The 25,551-nt window shown below is 37.8% G+C and overlaps 1 protein-coding gene across 1 annotated transcript in view; it reads left to right on the top strand.

The window, feature by feature from the left end:
* The window catches only part of TOX3 (TOX high mobility group box family member 3), a 90,021-nt gene that overhangs the window by 52,187 nt on the left and 12,283 nt on the right, over nt 1-25,551 (top strand). Inside the window, exons 2-4 of the mRNA XM_034788801.1 lie at nt 9,514-9,579; nt 13,525-13,805; nt 24,605-24,701. Of these exons, the coding sequence (XP_034644692.1) occupies nt 9,514-9,579; nt 13,525-13,805; nt 24,605-24,701 (444 nt within the window). The remainder of the gene's footprint in view (nt 1-9,513; nt 9,580-13,524; nt 13,806-24,604; nt 24,702-25,551) is intronic.

Here is a 25,551-nt window from a genome sequence, read left to right as displayed (position 1 = left end):
AGATTTACATCAGTGAACCTGAGAGCCGAATATGCCTCTTCACTTTTAATTGTAAAAATAAAATGAAATAATTTGCAGTATAACCTAAAGCTTCTGAAGCATTTAAATGGTTGTGGAGACTTGCTCTTTCAGGGAAATACATCTAAAGAGCACTATGTTCCTTGATTCATGGGTCCAGGAGCTATATGTCAACTATGCTTAAAGTGAAGGCACTACTTAAAAATAATTAGATGGATAGGTGGCAACTGTTGATGAATTATTTTGCATTGCAGTTGTGTGAACTGAAGAAGTAAATTGTTTTTCATGATGGGAACAAATAATATTTGGTTTATAATTTTCTGTAGCATTGAATGCAGTTGATTATTGGTGTTTGTAGATATTAGTTGATCAAAACCTCCTCCCATTCTTCACACTTTGTTGTCAGAATGATTTTAATGTATATTGTGGTGTTTGGAGTAATCAGGCTGAAGTAGCATTAGTCCAGCTTCTCATCTTTTAATTACAGACAGTTTATTGTCTATGCTGTCCCACTTTCTGCATGGCTCCCCACCAGCTAGCTAGATTTAGCAATCTCCATTAATTTAATTTGGCATTTCATTCAATCAGACAGGCTGTGAACATGATGATTTAAAAAAAAAAAAAATAACACAATGCTCATTCTTAATTGATGTCCTTATCAGACATTGTATTTACCAGAGCTGTAATTATTGGTCAGGCAGCAAAATCAAATCTGCCCAAATGCAGAGAAGATGTTCTCTAGTGGAATTATGAAGATACAGTACTTAGACCTGCAAAGTAATTTAGTTCTGGTCTGTAATTACATCTTTTGGGATCATTATCTTTCTTTTTATTCATATAGTATAGCCTCTCAGGAATTAATTTGCCAAAAATGATGATAGAGCTGAGATCTTTGCCATAATAATAATTATATATAATATCTACTTCCACAAACATACATCTACTTGCACAAATATATTTTTTCTACATGAAATGAATATATGTAATAATGTAATGGCCATATTTAGTAGATATAATTATATCTACTTGCACAAATATACATATTCTTGTGCAAGTAGATACTTTTGCATCTGAAATGACTATATATAATTTAATTAATGGCCACATTTAAAAAATATGGCTTCTAACTTTATTCTAGAGAGTGCCATTTTATAGGATCAACGAAATGAGAGCACAAAGGATAGAATGTGGATGTCTGTCTACCTAAAATGCAGATACAAAGAATATTTGCACACACAAATTAGGTAGTTGTCTGATTTCTACTATTCACACCTTTAGTTTGTTGAGAGTGCTTTGTTAGGGCCCAGTCCTGCACCCACCCATATAATGCTTAGAAACCTACCCATTGAAGTCAATGGGCCTATGAATGAGAGTTTGCAGGAATGAGGCATAAGGGTTTGCAGAATACGGTGTTTAAACACCACAGAGTACCCGTTAAATATTTAGCCCTAAATATTTATTTTGGATATTTATTTACTAATAATTATGAAGGCACTGGTTGTTGCATTAGTTAAATATGAGTTCCATTTTCACCTAACTAAGGGATTCAACATATCTGTTCTGTAAGAGAAGTATGGTCTATCCTCCTCAGACTTGCAGTACTTACTCTTTGAGTACAGAATTACAAACTTTTCTTCTCAAGTGGCATAAATAAGTTTTGTTCCAACTCACAATATGTTCTGTTAGTATGGTACCAGTGGGCCCATTCATTGTCTTGACATATTGTGGTGTGATTTTTTTTTACTATGGTATGATTTCAGTACATCTTTGCTGCCTATTCTTATTGCAAGATTTTGTTTTTGTTCTTGGTTGGAACAAAAGCTTCTCCTTTTGTTCCTTGTGTTTGCATGGTTAGTCTATACTAACAAGAGGAGTTTGATTGGGAATATGTAATAGGTTTGCTTGGTGAGTCATGTTTCACAGTTGAAGGTAAAAGTATTATGATAAAAATCTTTGTTTCTGTTCGATAGGTAGCATTTTTAAAGGCACCTAAGTGGTCTAGTGGCCTAAATCCATTGAAAGTCCATTGGACTTAGGCCCTTAAGTCACCTAAAAGCGCTTTGATGCAGACATAGTGGCAAAATGAGGACAGACACATGCGTGGAATTAAGTGGTAGGTCGCAACTTTTATTAAACTTTAACACAGGGAAGGGGCACTACCTGCCCATCACTCTCACTCTCCTCTACCAAGTATTTAGTTTGTTCCCATGCCGGGGTTACAGGGATCATTACCAGATAACCCATAACTTGGGATAGACTCTCCTCAGTCTATGCTCCAGGACTCATCTGTCTCTTAGTCCTAATACCCTCCCTCCCCCGCTCCCCAGGAGAACAGGGGGTGCAGAAGGATAGGGACCTCAGCAAGTCTAATCTCAGCCTGCGAAGGCCACAAGATCTCACCCTATCCCATGAGCCCAAGGCCTATCACCAAAATCCCAAGTCTTTTATCTTGGAGAACTGTTCATTTTATCCTTTTAACTGCCCTGGAAACTGGCTGCAAATTGCAACGAATAAACAACTCAACCCGAGTACCTGTGTTAGGCACTAAACGTGTTCCTACTTAACCTGCTGTGGCTTGAAGATGTTATGAGGAAGGCAAAAAACTCCTTGTCCTCTGCCAATTGGCCCCTGGGAGAACAAATTCCTTCCTGACCCCCCAAAGGGTTGAATGTCTATACCTGCAGCATCTGTCAGACTGGATTCCAATTCCTAGTTCAGGGTGACTAGTTTGAGGCCACTGGAATGGAGCTGAAAGAGGCTCCACATGGCCTCCGCTCCATGTTAAATCATGGGAGCTGTGACATGCTGGCCAATCAGCACGCTCCCTCCCTGCTGGCCAATGGGTGCAAGAGACTTCCAGAGTGGAGAAGCGAGTGTCTTCCTCCCTTGCTGCTGGGACTGTTCCCTTTCACTGCTAGTTTCATTGAGACAAGTGGATGGCATTTTGAAAATTTTACCCATTGGTCTATCTTCAAGTTACTTACTGTATTTCTCTATCTGCTTCTTTCTAGTGTGAATACCAGGGATGAGTTCTCTCAAGACTAAATGTTCATTTTTATTCACTAATTTTCAAAACAGATTTATACTAGGGTTTTGGTAGTTAAAAGGATGGTAATGTGTACAGTTATTATTTAAATTATTATTATTTAAGAATTGCTAAGTATTATATGTAAAATCCTGGCCCCATTGAAGTCAGTGGCCATACTATCTTAGTGGGACCAAGATTTCATCCTACGTATCTAAACTCTCCCCATCTCACTCAGAGTTAATGTTCTGAAAATCATGGGATATTTTAGAGCGAATTATTCTCCACCATATTTTTCATACTTTCAGATTTGAGGCTTATTGGTACAGCTGTGAAAATATGGTCATGTTTTTAGAACAGGGTATTATATAAAGTTGATTATCTACTGTAGCTTATATTTTACTTTCTGGAAATGTGTTTTGCCTCATCACTGCTACAGAAGAATAACACATTCTATAGCCCATATTTATTTTTTGAGATTTTGAGGAGGCTATGTTGGAGAGGAAGCCAGACTCTCTATGAACCTCTCACCTGTGATGTGTTCCTGACAGTATTGCCTCAGCTCCTCGTTTCATATGAATTCATGAGAATTTCAACTTTCATTAAAAAAAAAAAAAAAAAAAAAGTGTCTAGCCCTCCTGGCTGCAGGGAACAGATTGAAAACCCTAAAGGCAAGTATACCATAAAGGTTCAAAAACCAGAACGCAAATAATCAGAATCTAAATTATTGTTGTTATAAAATCTTGTGATTTTTAAGCTAACATCATGGTGTTTTAGGACCTGATTCATGATTTGTGAGTGTCTGAGGTAGGCAATACTGCAAGTGAAAGGTATAAGAGTTAAAAAGAATATTGCACAATATTTAAAGCCTAACCGTGGTCCTTGGGTTGATTTGACTTTGTCCATTAGGACAAGCATGTAGGGTGGGAAAGAAACTTTAACCTAGTGATACTCAGACCTTAATGGCTCAGGAGCCAAATTAGCAATCAACATTACTCAGAAGAGCCACAGTAGTGTAAATTAATTGTTTCACTTACTATATCTTTTTCTTTCTTTCTTTCTTTCTTTCTTATTCTCACTAAGTATTATTATTTTATCAACTACAGTAACATCATAAAAGCATCCTTAATAACTTAGATTGCTTAATAATTAAATCACAGTGTTTTAATAGCATGTGCTGTAAAGAGCTGCAGGAGGTACATTACAGAGCCACTTGCACTCCTGAGCCTCAGTCTGAGTATCACTGCTTTAACCTAATATAGGAAAAATGTTTTTAAAAACTGCAATGTGTAGTGAGATTAGACATTTCAGTTCAAGCTTTGTAATCGAAAGTATGTAATTGAGAAGACCAGCAATGGTGGTCTATGGAATACAGAATGGCAATTACTTGACTGCTTTGGATTGACACTAATAACAAGCTACAAGAGATTTCTTACCATTCTCCAAAGTGAAAACAAACACCCTCCCACCTACCTAACCTTATGATAGAGTAAAAAGGATGAAATCCTGGCCCCACTGAAGTCCATGGCTATTTCACCCCAAGGACTGTTGTAATTTTAAAGACATAGAACCAAATAATGTCATTAGTTTTAATGCAAAGCTCCCACTCATTTGGATGGGCATTGCTAGGGCCCTACCAAATTCACGGCCATGAAAAATGCATCACAGACCATGAAATCTGGTCTTGTGTGCTTTTACCCTATACTATACAGATTTCCCAGGAGAGATAAGTGTTTCTCAAATTGGGGGTCCTGATCCAAAAGGGAGTTGCAGGGGGGAGGTCGCAAGGTTACTTTAGGGGCGTTGCGGTATTGCCACCCTTACTTCTGTGCTGCCTTCAGAGCTGGGTGGCCAAAGAGTGGCGGCAGCTGACTGAGGGCCCACCTCTGCAGGCAGCAGCGCAGAAGTAAAGGTGGCAATACCATACCAGGCCATCCTTACTTCTGCATTGCTGCTGGTGGTGGCTCTGCCTTCAGAGTTGGGCTCCCGGCCAGCAGCTGCCACTCTCCAGCTGCCCAGCTCTCACGGCAGCGCTGCCGCCAGCAGCAGCACAGAAGTAAGAGTAGCAGTATTGCACCTCCCCCCCCCCAAACATAATAACCTTGCCACCTCCCCACAACTCCTTTTGGGGTCAGGACTCCTACAATTACAATACCGTGAAATTTCAAATTTAAATAGCTGAAATCATGAAATGGATGATTTTTTAAATCCTATGACCGTGAAATTGACCTAAATGGCCTGTGAATTTGGGAGGGCCCTAGGCATTGTACATGCAGAATGAATGAAAGAGATGATTTGTTTGTTCAAAACAGTTTTATCTTGCCTGCTTTTCTTTTTTCAACGCATTGCAGAAAATGAGGGTGCATATACAGTTTCTTTTGCTCCATCAAAATACAGTGTGCATATGAGACTGCGTGCAAATCTTAGTCAGTATTGGAACTGGACTTTGTGCAGTTCTTGAAATCAAACAAGCATGAGCTAATGGTTGAACACAGGACTGGCAGGCAGTAAAACTTCTTGTTTTCAGTTGGGCCGCAGACTTGCTTTGTGACCTGGGAAAGTCACTTATGGTTCCTCTGTTTCTGTATAACTGGGATACCACTGCATGCTGCTTCAGAGACTTGTATTTATTAATAGTTGTAGAGTGCTTTGGAATTTTCAGGTGAAAGACACCGTACAGTACGAAGTATTACTGACTATTATTACTAAGTAATTTTTAAAACAAAACATAGGCCAACTCAAACAGTAAGGTATCAGGGCTAGATCTAGCAGCTAGATCCACCTTAATGCCCCAGTCAGTGAAGCATCACAAGGGTTGCGCTCATGTGAATTACATTGCAGGATCTAGTCCTCCTTTTGCACCCCTATTCTCAAGTATGTAGACTACTGGTATATGTTAGTCTGGGCAAGTGAGTTCCCAGAAAATAAATGGAGATAAGTGTTGACTCATTTCACACAACACATTTGATTTGTCTACCCATTCTAAATTAAATATTTTACTAAAATAGAATAGAACTCCTTGTTCTATTTAGAATGATTTATAACTGTTCCCCGATGATCATAAAGTGTTTCTAAATTAAAAGCCATTAATTATAGCTTTATATAGATACAAAAGATATGCAAGAAGTGCTTTGTAATTCCAGCTCTGCACTTCAGGTGAGAGCTTTTAAAATTACTTGGACCATTGGAGCCACCTGCTTGACTAACTGCTGAGGGCCCTGTGTTTCAGTACTCATCAGTGCATTGCCGTGTTAACATTGTTACTGATTTTTCTCATTTCTCCAGGGCAAATACTAATTAATGGATACAATTCACAGCTGATTAGCTGTAGTTTCTTCAGTAATTACATTCGCATACTAACTGTTCAGAAGAGGATTTCTAACCCAGTTCTTATTTCACTCTAAGCTTAATTTGTTTTTTGAATTGTTTAGGTCCTTAAGATAATAACCATTTTATTTTCCTGTGTCATTTGTGGTTACTATTAGATAATAAGTAAGTTTAATCTTTAAAATGTTCACTGATAAAACATAGTTTGTCTTAAATGGATTTCTAATTCACAGACAAAAATCTACAATTAAATAATGTAGAAGTTGTGATACACACTGACAAAAGCACAGGTACTGCATGGTCTGAGGTTAGTTCCTGAAGTTATATAAAATAGGAGCTGCAATTCTCAATCACAATAGCAAGTTAAAAATGTAGTTGCAACCTTCACTTTGACTTCCCTTGTTTTCTCATTTTGTTCCACATTCTTAATGACACACAGACATAATTTTCAATCTGTGAATTGCTTTTTTTTCACTTTAAGAGCATAAAGTTGAGGAAAAAAAACAGTTATGGCATTCAGATATGCTGCAACCTATGTTGTACTTAAGTATATGAAGACGAAGAAAGTACATCATTCTAACCCTTTTTAAAGGTATATAGACAAAACCTGGCCTGTTGTGAGCAGGTCCAATCTCAGGAAAGATATGCTAGTTTTATAGTAGGGTTGAATTTGGCTCTACCCAGTAGATTGTGATAAAATCACTCTCTTGTACATGACTGTATTTAGATATTATTTTAACAAGTGGTATTTTTTTTTTGTTACTGTAGAAAAGAACATCTCCTTTGGAGCCATTATAGTTTTTCATGTAAATCCTTCTTAGTTCTCGGCTCACTGACATGAGAAATCTATCATGTCAGTCTCACTGCTGTGCCTGAGTACTAAGTCTGTATGCTAAAAATCCAAAATCTTGTCTGGAAAAAATTCCTGTGAATACGCAATGGCTGACTCTAAAAACTGATCCCCTGAATTTTATATCTACATCATCTTATAGTTATATAGTTAGTTGTAGTTATGACACAGTATAAGTATGCCATAAACACCAGTTTTACTTAGACCATGTACTAGATACAGTTTGTGTATCGCTTTGTATTTTGGGGTGGAGATTTTACTCTCTAATTTTGTAAGTTGCAGTTGATCTCTTACCTTCCCTTCTCCCCATAGTTCCTCCCGTTCTGTCTTCTACCCTGTTTCTAAACTCTGTTATCTACAAGGGCATGATCCACCGGCCAGTGAAGTCAATGGAAAGACATTCATTTTACTACAGTGGGCTTTGGATCAGACCCCAGTTCCCTTTACCCATCTTCCTTTTCTTCTCTCCTCCCAATGGTGCTGCAGTTGTCCCATATTTGAGTTTGGGGAAAGGTTCTTGTGAAAGTCTTTCAGGGAAATTAGCCCTATCAAGAAAAGACCCAGTTTTCTCCTCCCCCACCCCCAATCCCATTCTTTGATGCTGCAGGTATGAGGGGCAAGGTCTGAAACCTCTTCATCGCCAAGACCTCCAGGCAGTAAGTTGGATAAAGTACTGAGTGAAGGTGGAGGACATACCTTTTCATTATGGATTCATCACGCTCTGGCAGCATTATAGGATTTTATCATTTTGAGCAGACAATTGTGGGGGTGGCTGTGAAAGTGAATATTTCTCCATCCTCAGACACTCATTGTAGAGCCCCGTAGTATCAAAAATGTCTATTTTAAAAAAAATCATTTCAAATAAAATGCACGCAAGACTTTGTAAGACAAGGAAAAGATCCAAGGAAAGATTTATATTTGAGTTATAAAACTCAGAAAATAGGAGGCCAGGATAGAAATGCTGATGCAACCTTAACTCTCATGGTGTGAGAAGGCCATTTTATGGACAGTGTATAAAAAATTAACGTGTTCAGAGATCTCAGCAATCCCTTTTTCTCACTCTTGCCCACAGTGCTATGTTAGGTATTAAATATTAGTTTGCAACAACACTAATGAACATAGATAACATCTATGTTATCTTTTTTGCTACCCTTTATTATATTTTTTCACTATGCCTCATAGTAAATAGAACCTTAGAAACACAAAGGAGGGTTGAAACTCCATAGCTTAGTGTTTCAGCTGACAACACAAACACACCAATGGTATTTGTTCTTGAAAAGCAAAGCTTATGAAATGCTCTTGTGTGTGTGTTGAGAATACATATAAAGATAGTTACCAGTCTACCTATTTTCCTACAAATATCTGACTGCTGCCATTTAAGAGAGCAGTGCATGTAAATAACCAGTTAGCCAAATACTGGTAATATCCTCTTTTCCATACTAGTCTCTAAAAAGAATAAATATTTCTCAAATACAGTCAACTGATAATCATGATTCAGACTTTGAAGGAAGGAAATTTGGGGGAGAAAATCTCCATGAGGATACCTGTTGATTGTTCACATGTGTGGGAGGAAGTGGCCCTCAATGGAATGGGGCACTGACTGACCACAAACCTGGCAGATCCCCCCCGCACAATTCCCCTATCCCTGCCCTCCATTGGCTCCCTGGCAGTGTGACTCCATTGGAATGAGAACTGAGCAAAAGATTTCAAATTTTTGAATGGGTGGGAGGAGACGAGGGAGAAGTGTTTAAAAAAAAAAAAAAAAATCTTGCAGACTTCCTTCATCCTCCCTCCCTCTCTTTCCTTTTTAAAATCAGCTCTAATTGAAACCCTGCTACTGGGGACTCCCCAGGCATTGGTTCCCCTCAGGACCTCCTGGGTGATGGGTGGACCTTTGCAGAAACATAATAGAGCCTGGGGATGAATTATCTATTTCTGAGAATGGACCCATGAAATGCTTGGTTGATAGAGGTGATTGTGCTGCAGAGTCAGTTGACCCCGCGTTCTGCATAAGAAGGGGCAGATTCCATGCACAGAGTGGACCCTTCCTATGCACAATTGGGGGACACAAATGATCCATGCTAATTCAATCAGCAGTATAATAATCAGAATCATCCAGCTTGGTTGTGACTATAGCAGCTCCAAAAGAGCATGTGCAGATTTACATCTTCTCTTTTTTTCCGAAGCCGTTCTTTTCTGGGTAGTTGATGGGATAAAGAATATATTTTGACTGTATAGTCATAAAGGTTTATCATGGCATATATTAAAAGCCAAATATCTATTTTTCTTTCAGTTTGGAAACAATAACAACTACATGAACATGACGGAGGCAAATAATGCATTTCTTACTGCAAATGAGGTAGATGTTTTTCTTTTTATCTGTGTTCATATTCGGCTGTTTGCTTTGATAATTTAACAGACTTTCAACAGATGAAGAGTGAAGTGCTGAATTTGTATGTGTTTTATGGAGCACAAAATAAAGACTTTAATGAGAAAGAAAATAACCTGACAGCTCTCCATTACTACTCAATTTAGCTGTCCATAAGGCTGTTACTTACATAGCATGTCAATAGAAACAAATCTGCTTTATGTATGAAAAAAATTATAAACAGAAGGAAACAAATAAAAGGCACAGTAGGTGTAGATTTTGAAAGCAAGCCTAGTAGAAGTCATTAGTAGCAAATATGCTAATTTCACTCATAGATACAAACATTTTAATTTGGGTTCTTAACATTCACATAAGTTAGAAAACAAAACAACTTAGTTGGCTGCAATGTTTGTGTTGGGGGAAGGAGGAACAGACTTTCAGCCAAGTTTTACACATGGGCTTGGGAACAAGCCTTGGGTCTGAACTGATGTAGGCTGACAGGTCATTGAGGTGATACATTTGGCTGCTAGCTTTTAGGAGTGGGGCTAGTCAAGGGCGGTGTGCACCAACCACAGTGTTCCCATAGTTGTTTTTAGACCACGATCTACTGCCAGCTAGTTATTTAGACTATCATTGCAGTAGTATTGACATCAGCTCCAGATGGAGCTGCCTTTTGGGCATACCTGGAAAATAACAGCTATTGTTCCAATGAGGGTGGAATGATAAAAAGGGCAAGATGTATTGCCTAAAAAGTGTGTGCATGCGTGTGTAATATATGAATATGGAGAGAGAGGCAGAAACTGGTAGTAAGTAATATTTAATATGTACATAAGGTGTATATCATAAATCTCCCAAAGGTGAGGAAAGGTTAGAAAAATGAGCAGCCTTGACCTTATTCATTGAAAGTGACAGTTCTGTCATGACTGTGCTCGTTATAGTAAAACAGAAAGTGATATGGAATTAAGTGGCAAAGAAGGTGTTACAATAAAGATGAAGGTTCAAATTAAGAGTATTATTTTATGAATCTTTTTTACAATGGCCACCATCTCTTTTTATCCAACAAGACTGCTTAGATAAGGGAATATTGTTTGGCACTGGCTCCAGTGTTGTTTGTGATAATGAACACAAACCCCATCTGTAATGACAACATGATGTTTCATTCTGTAGAATTTCTTTCCTACATTTGAATCAAACATTGATGAAAGCTCTGCTGCCAGCAGCTGTTCAGAGACAATTTAATTCCAGCTGTGATAATTCACCGTGTCAGACATTGGCTGTTATATGTTGATACAACAGTTCTCCAGATTTGCATTTTTATCAAAAGGAACAAATGTTTTGAACATTTCAGTACAGATGGCATTTAACCATGCACACACTTTTTAAAAAAAATGTAAGAAATAAATATTTGAAAAGTTAATAACTTAAAAAATAACCCCCAGAAATGTTATACTATCTTGGTTATAACAGCACCTTTCTGCAATATCAAATCACATACCTCTTTTTACAGTCTGAATAGCCCAATGATTTGGATTAAGACTACATCACTAGAATACTTTTTTTTTTCTTTTAGATTACATCTCTTTTATCCTCATTCTTGGATCATTTAGAGATATTTTTAATGTATACTTATTTCAAGCAATTATATTGTGAAAATTAGTTTTATGTTAAGTACTCATCAGTTTACTCATGATTGTCTCTCTGCTTGTCGTAAATGATAAAAAATGTTGCATTATTATATGGTTGCATTATATATTTATACAGTTGTAATGGATTTATCCCTTTAGATGAGGAAACAAAATCCCATTCTCATAATTACTACGACCTCATAAATATGACACTTAAAACAGAGTTTCAGCGCTAGTCTAATAATACTGATTTCACCGCTTGGAGAAAGAATAAGAATATGATTAAGTGATAATATTTGCATTATAGTGTGAGCCTAACTTGGCAATTACTGCATTTGGTGTGTGTTTTGTTATTCAGTTTTTACATTTAAATGAGCGTAGCTTATTCATTAGGATTTTGCATATGGACACCGCCGTGCTAGAAAAGCATTTTATTCCCGTAAATAATGGCCTACAGAGAGAACAGTGTAAGCACTAGAACACTTTCACGTTTAGAATCCACACGTTTGCTTTGTTTCCCGTCTCTGTGTCATGATGATTACCATGACCCATTTTTAAAGCACCTTAAATATTTATTGAAATAATATTTCAAGTGTTAATTACAGTGGTAATGAAAACAGCCAAATGCCACATATCAAGAATGAGTGTTTATCCGTATTGTTAATGTGATATGTTAGATTTCATTAAGCAGTAATGGGGTAGCAAATGAGTCACAAATTACAGTTGCATCTGTTACTAGACCACATTAGTGCCAAAATAACTGCAAATGCAGCCATAGGGTTATGTTCATTAGCCAACCACTTCTCATGGCCAATCCATCCTTTGTGTTTGTGAACTCAGAGCTCCACAGTAAGAAAATGTGCGCCTTTTGTAACATGGCAATGAAAGTCAAATGTCTCCCTAATGGAGGACCAGCTTTCAAATCTGGAATTAAGTTGCGATATTCTGCATCAAGCGAGACTGCTAGAGTCTCAGCAGACTCTCTCACTATGCTCCTGCAGACTGTAGCAGTCTGGGACCTCATCATTTCTGGTGAGAGACCAATGATGACAGCTGACAGGTTCTGTATGCAAGCAAAGGTTTTACTTGTGTTTCAGTTTCCATCTTCTCTCAAGCGGTTATTAATTTATATCATCATTAACAGTTTGAAGGATGACAATTTACAGCAGTTAATGAGATCTTTCACTGAACATATCATTTTAAAATTAACTGGAATTAAGACACTCTTTCAAACCATGTAAATAATACATGAAACAATTTTTGCCCCCTCAACTAGAATTTTGAACTAATACAAACAAATAAATCCCAGAGCAGTGTTGCGTGTTCAAAATAAAACAAAGTGCCTATTTTAGGATAGCCAGCTGCCCAGTTTGATTGAGATAGTCCTGATTTGGGTACATGTGAAATGGCCTAATTTCAAGTATTAGATTTCTATTATTAAGCAGCAGTGGACCTGAAGTAATACACAGAAATTCATTTAGCTCACAAGAAAGAAATCTGAATAAGCATAGTTTTTTTTTTTTTTTTTCAAATAAAAGTCAGCAATGTAGAGGCCAGATCCGGACTGTAGGTGAGTAAAGATTATCTTAAACACACACAAACATACACATACAAACCCTGAAGATAACTAGCAATAAATGTTCTGCTCCAGGCATCCTAACAGGTGTTTACTTAATAAAAAAAAACCCACTGTTCAAACATGCTGGCTTGCTTCAAAAAACACTGGAAGCTACTATAATCACCATTGCTATTGTATAAATGTCTGTACTCCAAATAATAACCCTTCTGTAAAGGGATCCATTATACTTCATGGGTGGAGTAGAAAAGAAATCGAAAACTGAATTATAATAATTCATATATATTTCATGTTTGTTAGTTGTAAAAAGGAAACAAAAGATGTGCCGTGTTCAGTACTGGATTAATGGAGTGTATGTGCTACAAAATTGTCAGTATTTTATGAAGCATAAGAATAATGTAAGCCACTGATGCTATTTCAAAAACATATAAATAAAGTGGCAATTTGTTATGCGGCCAAATCCAGTGTGGCTGATGTTCAGTCTAACAACAAAGACAGATGTTGCTAATTAAGTACACATTAAAAAACTGTTAATACTGATACTCCATTAAAACCATATGATAATGAGACTTAAATCTTTAATCAGAATTATCCACAAAGCCCTATGTATATGAAACTTATAAAATTTGTTATTTTCAGAGAGCTAAATAATCCAGAATTCCTTTGGTTTGCAAATCCAAAAATGGATATTTAGAATGGTGCACTCTAATATGGTTGCTTTTTCTTTTCTTTTAGCAGACATTCCATACTCCAAGCCTTGGAGATGAAGAGTTTGAGATCCCACCAATTACGCCCCCTCCTGAGTCAGACCCCACGCTAGGAATGGCAGATATACTGTTGCCCTTTCAGGGTCTAGGCGACCAGCTTCCTGGACAAGGAAATGAATTTACACCCCAGTTTCCTCCACAGAGCTTGGATCTTCCTTCTATTACAATATCACGAAATCTTGTGGAGCAAGATGGTGTAATCCACAGCAATGGATTGCATATGGTAGGCATGGTCCTTTGTATCTTTCAGTGAATTAATAGCACCTGTCAAAACATAAAAATGCAGATTTTTGTGACATGTAAAAATACCTATTTTCATTGATCTCTCAAAGTATCAGTCTGAGGTAGTAGAACAGTAGTTACCCTTAAACATTTTCCAGTTGCCATAGTGAAGCAAATAATGCTATTCCATTAATTGTAGTATTTCCTATCATATGTAAAGTGCTGCAGATACGCAGGTAATATTATCTATTTAATACTGGCAAATGTTTAAGGGTGACTATTCAGGAATGTGGGCTTTGTTATTAATAAACCATGTATTGTTGAGTTGCGTATGAATGGATTTCTCTATCTTACAATAAAGGAACCAGCCTGGTAATAGTGTTAACATAAGAATTTGCAATCTGGGACTGGATTTAAAAACCCATGTCCATAGGCCAGACTCGACCACTGAATGCACTCAGGACTGCTGAGGAAGTTCATGAGAACTATATCCGCACTTTTGAGGGCAGAATTTGTCCTATAGAATTGATGGAACTGGCTCTTCCCCTGTAAAAATTCCTCCTGTGTTAGGCCAGTAAGTTCTAAGGGAATTATTTGGATTAATATAATGTTTTGGGTGGAAGGTAAGGAACTGCCTTGACAGTACCAGGGAATGGTTTGCTAGCATAATACAGAGAATGTTTCTTCATTTCCTTTCCCTTTTGAACCAACCTATCGACAGTAAAGGAAATATTTGACTATACTATGTATGTATATTCCATGGAGTTATTCTAAGGACCCTGCATTTAATCTTTTTAAATTAATAACCTGAGTTTATTTTCAGTATTTTGATTAGGCTTGGAAATACAGAATAAGATTGTCCTTTGAGGATCCGCAAACACAGGGGCGCTCTACTTGTGCATGCCCCTGGGAGTGGTGATAGGCTGAGGCCAGGCATCATCTACCCCTGGGCCTCTGGAAAGCCTGGGGTGGGGTGGGGATGGGGTGCGAGGTAGAGATCTGACTGTGGGGAAAGGTTTGGCTAGCGTGATAAGTACACCATTAACCCCAACAAACAGAATCCACTAAAAAATTAGTAAAGCCTTAAGGTATATTAACTTTTTTACAGAGCCTTTTCATGCTGCAAAACTCCCACGTTAGTGGGAAGTCTCTTGGGACAGCAGTGGGTTGAGGAGTCTCTGGCCCGGATGACTCTGACCATATGGCTGGGAAAGTTGTAGGGGGAACTTTCAGAAGACACAGTTCCTCAAACAGACTGCCATGGTGCCTAGTAGATCTGTATGTAGCTTGCAGGGTCCATGTATTTTATTGCCCACACTGTTTGCTCATTCCAGTGTACAGGGATTCAAATCTCACTTCTTGATCTGGCGGGGAACTCTACAAAAGGGAACCTTGTAGTTTTTTCTCCTACAGGTCCCATTTTTTGAGTGGTTTTGGGGTTAGGCTATCAGATCCACAATTATTTCCAATCTCAGTGGTAAATTTACTGTACTTAACAATTTAATTCAAACTGTAGCCATGGAGTTTAGTTTCTGTATTTCATAATAAAGAATGGCTATATATACAGCTAGACAGATATGTTATACAACTAATAGTTATTTAGTCAGATTAGCAGTTTTCTAGGAGCTTCTGCTTAGTGTGGTGAAATTAAAATACAAGTTTACTGGTGGTCTAGAAGAAAGCAAGTCATATTGTCAGTTTACAGTTTTATATAAATTGTCTTATTTTTTTAAATTAAACGCTCCAGATAAGGTAAAAGCATGGAAAGATTGGATTTCCAGAGATTCAATAATTTAAAAAATTACAAATACATGTGCAGCAAATGTTTCTTTGGATTTCTCCATTCTAGCTGAAAGCCCATTACAGCTTGCTGGCTTCATTGCAAACTTGAATGTTCCCATTAAGGTCATGATAAATAGCTAATGCTAAAAATAAATAAATAAAAGCATCTCACTGCTGAGCAGGCAGAAAGTCCAAATAATTCCATGGCCAGGAGTCATAACTTTCAGACTACGATCCCTCTCCTCTGATTTCACCCTGCCTGTGTATGTATTGAGCAAAAGGAGTGATTAAACCAGAGAAAAAAGGTTTAATAAAATCTCAGGCTTTGGAGTAGAAGTAGGGAATTATGTACCCAAGAAGTAGGGAATCCTGAACTGTTGTGATTTGTATGGGTATATAGTTAATACACCACAACCAATTCAGGCACAAATAATAGAATGTTTTTGACCACATCCTGCATACTTCACCTTGGTGTTACCAGTTGGATTGTGTGAACAAAGTGACCAGGATTTGTCTTTTAATTTTGCATTTTTCATATTTTGTGATTCCCCACAAATAATGGCGTTGGGTGATCCCCTTCAGATCTGCTTATGGAAGAGACCCTCTGATTGGATCGCTTCTTCTCCACTGGACCCTTCCCTCCTCCCCCCACACTAGGTTAGCTACGCTTCTGCAGAATCACGTCCTTCCTTTTCCAGGGCCCACTCTGGGGGAAGGAGTAGACACTGGGGGCATGATTGTGTGCCCATTGAATTTGATACCATAGCTCCCATTGATTCATTGGGGCAGGATTGGTTCCTGGTGGGCTAGGAGGAGACCTCGGCAAGCACACACCTCATCCTCCCACCAGCCCCTCTGAGATTTTCTGAGGAGACTGTCAACCCAAACCCCGCCCCCCACAATTCAGGTGGTACTGAGGAAGCTGTACACTAATGGAGCTGGCTTACTAGGTAGCTGATGATGAATTGTGGGTAGGTCCCATGGTCTGACCAGGGAGGAACTTTGCAGGGGGATTCGTGTGATGATTTCCTCCCCAGGACTGTCCCTTGTGGGTTTTACTGTGGGAGAGCCAGCCCATGTTTTTAAGTGATTACATTTTTTCTCCCCTTTCTTCTTAAACCAAACTCTTCCCCTCTCCAGAAACACTGAGTAGCTTAAGGATCTATTAAAAAATAATGAATGGTCATCATGCAGGTTTCCCAAAACTTCTTTATCTCTATCTGCTATTCAGATACATTCCCAATGGATCATCTTTATTCTGAAAATAGATAATGAAAACAGTATATCATATTTTATATTGAAAATGGGCACTTTATTAAACTGGTAAATATTTATTAATAATATTAGAATTCATCTTTAAATTAGACGTTTCATGAATTACCTTGCCTGGGAGCTATAAAAACTTTATTACAGCAATAAAAAAATGTAAAGGAGGCATTTTGACTATGAAATTTCATTTCGTGGTCAATTGAATTTACTATATCTGACAGAACTAAAGATGAGGCCATAAAATAATTATGATATTCATATACACTTACAGAACAATGCTCTTATGCAGTGATTTTGGGTAGTTGTACTTTAATGGTTCATTGATAGTGTATGGCTAATTACAAAAACAGTTTCTAGATACTGAAAAACAAGCAGTAGTTTCCTTTGCTGAATACAAACAGTTAAAATAATTTGAGATGAACCACATCAAGTTCATTGGTCGTTTTCTGTATTATTAGAGAGCTTCTTGTAAGTGATAGTTATTTTAGCTTGATATAAACTTACCTTGTTGAAAAGTCCAGTAGAATTTCACCTTGAAGAAATGTCATGAGATTTTAAATCACAAATGTTAAAAAATAAAATGTGCTTGGACAGAATTCTGATTAATACAGTGTGTCTTTGGCTTTGTTCTATGTACTACCTGACATGTTCACCTATAAACTTGAATGCGGAATCGCCAGAGGCATGGTTAAAAATAGGTTATGTCAAGGTTCTCCTATGTCTCCCTTAGGGTACAGAGTTGGCTAGCTACATCATAATACTTTTACAGGCTCCTCAGATACTCCCCATAGGAGGACCAGAAAAATAATAAATAATACCTTACATTATATTCTTGATTTATTATTGCTTATATTCTTCAGTTCATGCAAAGTGCAAGCAAGATGTTTATTACCAGAATAAATGTGGTCTAGCAGTTATTAAAAGATTGTATTGATGGATTAACAATTGTTCATGCTATTAAGAACAAGATAGGTTATGATGTATTGGGACTGATTTCCTACCCTATCACATTGGTTTTGCTTTAGAAAAGAGTGACAATTTGTCACATTGCTGATTAGCTTCATTATTATTGGCAACAACCACAATACATTTATCTTACTTAAATGCATGCTATTACATTTAAAAACAGACAACAGCAACAAAAAAGGGGAGATAAAAGGAGTGCAGTATGATTAACAGTCACATTTTAATAATATGCAAATAAAATCCTAGTATTCAAAAATGTATTAATGAAAAACGGAATGTTGATGCTTTTTTGACTTCAAAGAAACGCTTGATTTACATGATGCAGATACTAAACTTATAAATATCTGACTCAAAATAAGTAGAAATCAGTAGCAATATTCTGGCAAAAACATTTTACACTGAGGCTCTGTTGTCTGTTTAGATGATCATCTGAAAAATTATTTTAATCTACAAAAGATGGCAATTCTATAAAACTACAACTTGTGCTCCTGAGGGTTCCTTTTTTTTAACACCTCTCTATAATCTGCCCAGCCTGCTGAGTAGCATTGACATCAGTAGTACATCAATTTCAGAAAGTGGATTATTTTTACTAGACAGCTATTGTGACATATTGGGTCAGTCATAAATGAAAGATATTCATGCAAGCATGCAATACTTGTAATGAAGTCTCACTCTGACCTTCTGTATGATTGATTCTGTAATTTAGTTTTCTCAGGCAGTGCCTGAAATGAAATGAAATCATGTTGAACAAGTTTTGAATACCCACAGTGCACCAGGAGAAGAAAAATCTGCAGCCCCAGAGGCTTGAGAGAGAGCAGCTGAACGATTTATCTCCATGCTATTATAGCCTTTGCCAGCGTTCAACATTTCTTTCTTTCTTTCTTTTTTTTTCTTATTTGGCTTAAGTACTTAATTCTGCAGGTAGCTGTAAATGGGAAAATAAAATGCTGTTCAGATTTAAAATGACAGGACAGGAGTATGTGCAGGGGACTGATAAAATATCTTGAATAGAACTGACCTTTCATGTAGCTGAAAGTTACTGGGGGATTCATCCTCATAATTACCATATAGATTATTTTTATTTCTTTCCAGCAATGAAACATTTCAGAGAGCAGTAGTGCTGATTGAATGAAAATTGAACTTGTTAACATTCTTTTCAGCTTAGCCTGTTGTACATAACAGAAGGTTAGCTTTGATGAATTTCGAAATTCTCTTTCTGATATCCAAGAAACAGACAGTAAAGTAATTTTCTCTTTTCAGTCTGATTTCTTTTAATCCAAAAAGTATAGATTTTACAAAAACAAACTGATTAATTTACATATATTGCTCCATATATTTTACTGACTGTTGGAGAAATTGTGTTTTCTGTTTGGTGAGGATTTGATCCTATTTGAGTTTTATGATTGTGACAATACCCTGATTACATTTAGGATCCTGCCCAGATACACTTAATTCATTTTGGAATAAACTCATCTTTAATTATGTTACAAATTAAATGTGGGACTGAGGTCAAAAATCAAAAAATGATGGTGGCTGTAACTAAGATAATAAGAGACTTTTAAATAAACAGTGAACCGATGTCATGGCCTTAAAGAATTTAGTTGCAATTTTTATCCTGTTAGAGGGCAGTAAATATGTCAACTGAAGAAGGAAATGTTATAAACATCTCAAAATAGTGGTGCTTTTTACTTAAAGATCTGAATCTTACTGTATTTAATCCCAAATTGCTAATTTAGTTTTTCAGTGACTAGATTAACTCAAAATTACCACAATTAAAATTTAAAAAAACCCCTAGTTTAAATGGCAAAAAAGTCTTCATTTCAGGCAATTACTTCACCACACATGACTGCGTACCTCTAATTTATATCTTTAATTTTCATTTACAAAGAAAATTCCATGTAATCTTTTTTAATATTCAGTTTATAATTTTATATTTTGAGAGAAAGTAGGTTTTCAATTAATACAGAGTTATAGCTATGTTTAATGTGTTACAGATAAAACAGTTATTTCATGGGTCATTAATATGTTTAATGTCTGGAACGTTCTATTAAAACAAGCCCTTGTTATTGTTATTAACATGTTTATTGCCATCCTTAATAGGAAAAAATAGAACTTATTCTGGAAGGTGATAATTATTCATTTATAGGAACAGTGGCTATTTCTCACCAGAAGAGATCTTTTACTTTCAGTGATTTGATTTTTTCTCAAGAAACTGTGGGCCACTAAATTTCAGATTAAGATAAATAGTATTAATCTGTTTTATACTTGAGTTGTACTTTAGGAATAGTAGTTTTTATAGTCACCCCTTTCAAGAAATACAATACTCACAGACATTATCTCAAAATAAATAATTGCTGTTGACTAAGTGTAACTAAAACTAAGGGGTACTCTTAGGGACCAATCCTGCAAGAAGCTGCATGCCTTTGGCTCTCATTGAAGTCAGTGAGAGTTGTGTGTATTCAGCGCCTTTCAAAAGATGCTTAGCACCTTAGAGGAGTAGACCCTTAATTCTCAGTTAAGGTGTCATAAACATACAGCTACGGGTAGCATAAAATCCCTCTTTACCATGTAAAGTGTTAATCCTCTTTTACCTGTAAAGGGTTAAGAAGCTCAGATAACCTGGTTGGAACCTGACCAAAAGGACCAATCAGGGGAGAAGATACTTTCAAATCTGTGGGGGAAGGTTTTTGTTTGTGTCTTTGTTTGGAGTTAGCAAAGGAACCAGGGCAGGGTAAATACATCTCTCTAAGCCATATCTGGACTAAGCATCTAGTATTGCAGAAATAGTAAGTAATAGCAAAGAAATGTGTTAGATTATCTTTTGTTTTAGCTTGTGAATTTTCCCTGTGCTAAGAGGGAGGTTTATCCCTGTTTTTGTAACTTCAAAGTTTTGCCTAGAGGGGAAATCTTCTGTGTTTGGAATCTTTTTGTTACCCTGTAAAGTTACCTTCTATCCTGATTTTACAGAGGTGATTCTTTTATCTTTTTTTTTAAATAAACTTTTTTAAAGAACCTGATTGTTTTTCAGTGTCCTAACGACCCAGAGGGGTTGATCTGTGCTCACTTTGTAACCAATTGGTTAGGATATTATTCTCAAGCCTCCCCAGGAAAGGATGTAGGGATTTGGGGGGATATTTTGGGAGGAAGTAGGGCTCCAAATGGCCCTCCCTGAATGTTTGTTTAAATCACTTGGTGGTGGCAGCGATCAAGGACAAGGTGGAACTTGTGCCCTGGGAAAGTTTTAACCTAAGCTGGTAAAAATAAGCTTAAGAGGTCTTTCATGTGGGTCCCCACATCTGTACCCCAGAGTTCAGAGTTGGGAAGGAACCCTGACATAAGGCTTTGCAATACCAGTGTGCATTGGAATCAGGATAATTGGTTTTATACCTGCGGATTTGAGTTCAAAGCTCAGTTGAACAACTTTTGGGATTTCTAGAGGTGTAAATAAACAGTATATATAGCCCACTCAATTTACAGTAACAATCCCAGCTACAGCAGACAACCACTGCAGTTTGACACAATACTAAAGCAAATACAATCCTTCCCTATCTTGGTGATGGACTAAAACATCTAACTGGTCTTTTCAGACTCTAATTTATTATGCCCTCAATGCCATTTTAATTTTGTATGTTTCAATGTAGACAAAACAGTCTCTTTGCTATAAGACGTGTTTCCTCCTTCCTCTCCTCTTGATACAAATTTAACAAATCCAGGTGCTAGTGAACTTGTTACAGTACAGACAAACAAAAACACCAGATGCATCATGCATCATACAAAACTATGCAACTCAGAGCAAAATGGAAACTGAGTATATTGAAATGAGAATACCCATTTATGATCCATTAGTCAACATGGACTCCTGCCATATCATAGAAACCTTAGAATGAAACCTTAGCAGCAATATGATACAGATTGGCAGTATTTGCCTGAGACACCCATCCATTGAGCTGGTGATGTTGTAAATATTAAGGGGTTTTGCTGAGTCACTGGTGCAGGTGACTTATTACCCTTCCAGATATGTGAGGGGCTTTCTAGAAAGAGAGAGGAAGGATCTAAGTTGTGGTTGAGTACTGAAGAAGATAAATTAATTATTTAATATGAATATAGTAGGACTGCCTTTAGGCCAACCAGGCTGAGACAATATTGTGATAGGCACAATAGGAATATATAGAAAAGTCTGCAGTCTAGGAGCAGCCAAGCCTCGGATGAGTTCTGTGGAGTGAAGGAGTGAGCGGAATTTGTTATCTTGTTAATTTCTGTGTTAATATACCAAGCTCCAAGACTGAAGTGGGATCTACACCATGTATGGATTGTTTTGAAATGTAGTTGGAAAAGGCAACTATCACATGTGGTTTAAGGTGTGATTTTTTTAAAAAATCTTTTTGCAAAAGTGATATAAAAGAGGAAAACTGGAGGAAGCCTTGACTTAGGGCAGGTCTTCACTACCCGCCGGATTGGCGGGTAGTGATCGATCTATTGGGGGTTGATTTATCGTATCTAGTGTACACGTGATAAAATCGATCCCCGATCACACTCCCCGTCGACTCCGGAACTCCAACTTGCAAGAGGCAGAAGCGGAGTCGACGGGGGAGCAGCAGCGGTCGACTCGCCGGCGTCCTCACGGCCAGGTAAGTCGACCTAAGATACGCAGACTTCAAGTTGCATATCTTAGGTCGACCCCTCCTCCCACACTAGTGCAGACTTGGGCTTATATGATAAGCCGCAGCAGACCAACAAGAACAACCAAGATAGTTCTAAGAATAGTAGCAAGCCCAGTCTGCAGCCCAATTCCAACAGCAGCAATTCCAGGACCAAATGTTCCAGACACACCATTCAGGCTACCAGTAGCCATCATCCTTTCTCTGTTCAAGATGGGACTGAATGATGACCGTGCCTGGTCACCTTTGAGCAGATGGACACTGCTGTTGCCTGGGAGTAGTCCTGGAATGTCCATTTTTGCTCCTTTCCAAGTTCTTTTCTGGCCTTTGTTAAGAACGCTGCCACTGACTACCTTCATTTTCCCTGGCTGCCATCCTAAACTGGGTTAGGAACTTTGAGGAGAAGTACCAGCAGCATTTCTGGGGGAAGCTCTTTTCCTCAGGGTTGTGGCTGCACTCCTTCACCTAGCAACTAACCTACGAGGTGACTTGGTCTCTCAAGCCTGAATATTAGTGAAAGAAATTATAGATTGGTTTTAGGCCGTCTGCTTAAGAGTTGCAGACTTGGGTGGACCCACATTGACTGTCTATGCTAGCAGAAGTTGTGTAGCACACACAAGACTACATGGAGAAGATGAACTACCAGAGGGACCACCACAGCCATGCTATAGCCCAACCCTGAAAGACAGTTCATGAGCCAGACTCAAAACACATCAGAGAAAACTGAACGGATCATAGGATTAGAAGTAGGGAGTTAAAACACATTCTCTCCCAGACTGTAGGGAGAGCTGGCCACACCTCCTAACCCATGTTTTGTTTGTGAAGGGAGACATATAAAAAATTCTGTGCCATAAGGAGGTGTGACATGGAGATATGTGAGATCAGGCCGACAGAAAGGGACACACCTAGATTTAGGGGTGATTCAGCAGTTGCTCATTTGTCTGCTCTTTGTGTTAGAAAGGAACTGAAATATATCCAAAACTTTGCAGGCGTGTAATGATGGGGAGATATGTGGTCTTTCTAAGATCTCCGGGGCCTCCGGGGGATGAACTGTGCCTGTATGAGTGGAAGGCAGAGTGGCTTTTTGACCTGAGAGACTTGTAGTGCACTTTAGACCAGAAGATTTAAAACAGCCCACGTGTTTTCAGGTAGAAGAACCTGTGCATGTCTTCTCTGTCCAGAAGAACTTCTAGATGTATCTTGCAGCCTTAATTCCCTGTGAATGGAGATGGTCATTTATCCTTTCCCGTTGTTGTGGGACAAGGCTAAACTTTCCTCTCTCCAGGGACATGAGACTGTGGCTCATGGCTATGCAACAGGAGATGCTGGCAACCACAGTTGGGCTGGTATTTTACTAATCTGTATATTTGAAAACATGAATACTTCTTGAATGGTGGAAATACTGAGCAAAACTTTGTGTTGTATTTCATAAAACAAGGATTGAATCTATGACAGATAAAGGCATCCTGTTAGTATGATTTTTTTTTGATGGACGGACAAATTCAAATCTTATAAAAATTTGATTAATGGATTATTTTATCTATACTGCAGTTGTGGAGAGAGAGCATGGACGATTTCCTTTAGAGAGATGCTGACTTACAAAATCTGAGTAATTTACAGATAGGAACAACCGATGGTTTTGCTTTTTATATTGAAGTAAATTTATCAGTTGGATTACATCGGCTTATGTTATCTTGACAGTGACAAATCTGAAGGGCAATAGAATGCGTAATGTTTTAAGTCAACTTTCAAGGGGGTAGTTGGTATACCCACAGAGTAATTTGCACACACAAGTGTAGGATTTGGAATACATACTTTTCTGGGGACATTTACCATATCCTTCCTTTAAAAAATGACCCACAAAGTTCAGAGTTTGATCCTGGTCCTGTGTCTTTATATAGACAAAATGTCTATTGGACTCAGTCCTGACAGTGTTTTTCTGCAATACTCCCACTGAAATTAAGTGGAAGTGTTGCCTAAATAAGTTATTCTGGATTGGCCCCATTGATTTTAACAGTATTTTTGAAGGTATCAAGACTTCAGGATTGCTCAAAAGAGTAATTTTCTAGTGATTTGATCCTAAAATTCAGAATTCTATTTTTAAAATATCATATTAAATGTTCATGTAGGGTGAAATTCTCCTGTCTGCAGAAGACTAGTGCAATGCCATTACACCGAAGTCACTGTCAAAATAGGGTTTAAATGGGATGTAAGCAGCATACAGGTTCATGTTAGCCCCTTGCACCAGGTGAATTTCACTCTCTTCTATCAAGAGGATAATTAAATTGTTCGCTTTAATTTCTGCTGGATGTTTTGTAAGTTTGATGTTACAAGAGCAACATCTAGCAGTGTCCTTGGTTGGAAGGAAAGGCTGTATAGTTCCAATTTTATCTGCATTGCATATCATATACCGAAGTCTGCAACATTGTGCTGGTGCACTGCAGTAGTTGCCTCAGTTACTTGGTGAGGGAAGTGGGAGATGAACAATTCAAAAGGACAATCCTTTAAAAAAGGATGCTTACAAAAAAGATTTTGATAGGTTGGCAAAGCAGCGAGCAGTCTGATGTCTGGAGATCCTCTTGGTTCCTTTGATCTTGCCTTCTGTGTATCACATTACACTGAGATAATAGTGTAGAGCTCTAGGATTACGAACAGTTAAGTTTTGCACACATCTATAATGGACACTAAGATTTGCTTGCGGATAGTTTGAGAGGGGAGAGTTTTGATGGTAAAACATTTTGGGCTAAATATTGGCTTGCCCCCAGCCTGGGTGTTCTTGAAGGGGCAAGTTTGCTGACTCCCTCACAACAGTGCTTTTGCACAGGACTTCACCATAACTTATCTTCAGTGCTCTTGAGGGATATTAAGCAGAGTTGGGTGAAACTTTGGATATGTCTACACAACAATAAAACACATGCAACTGGCACATGTCTGCTGACTTAGGCTCCTGGGGTTTTCAGTCTGCAGGGAGTTCATACAAATCCTTTCCCTTTTTTATTTCAAATTCATACAAGTTTGCATCCCCTGAATTCTTATAAAAGCAACAAGGAGTCTGGTGGCACCTTAAAGACTAACAGATTTATTTGGGCATAAGCTTT

This window comes from Trachemys scripta, chromosome 13 (genome assembly GCF_013100865.1).
Source record: "Trachemys scripta elegans isolate TJP31775 chromosome 13, CAS_Tse_1.0, whole genome shotgun sequence".
Classification (NCBI taxonomy): domain Eukaryota; kingdom Metazoa; phylum Chordata; order Testudines; family Emydidae; genus Trachemys; species Trachemys scripta.
This window is presented reverse-complemented; position numbering and strand designations above follow the sequence as displayed.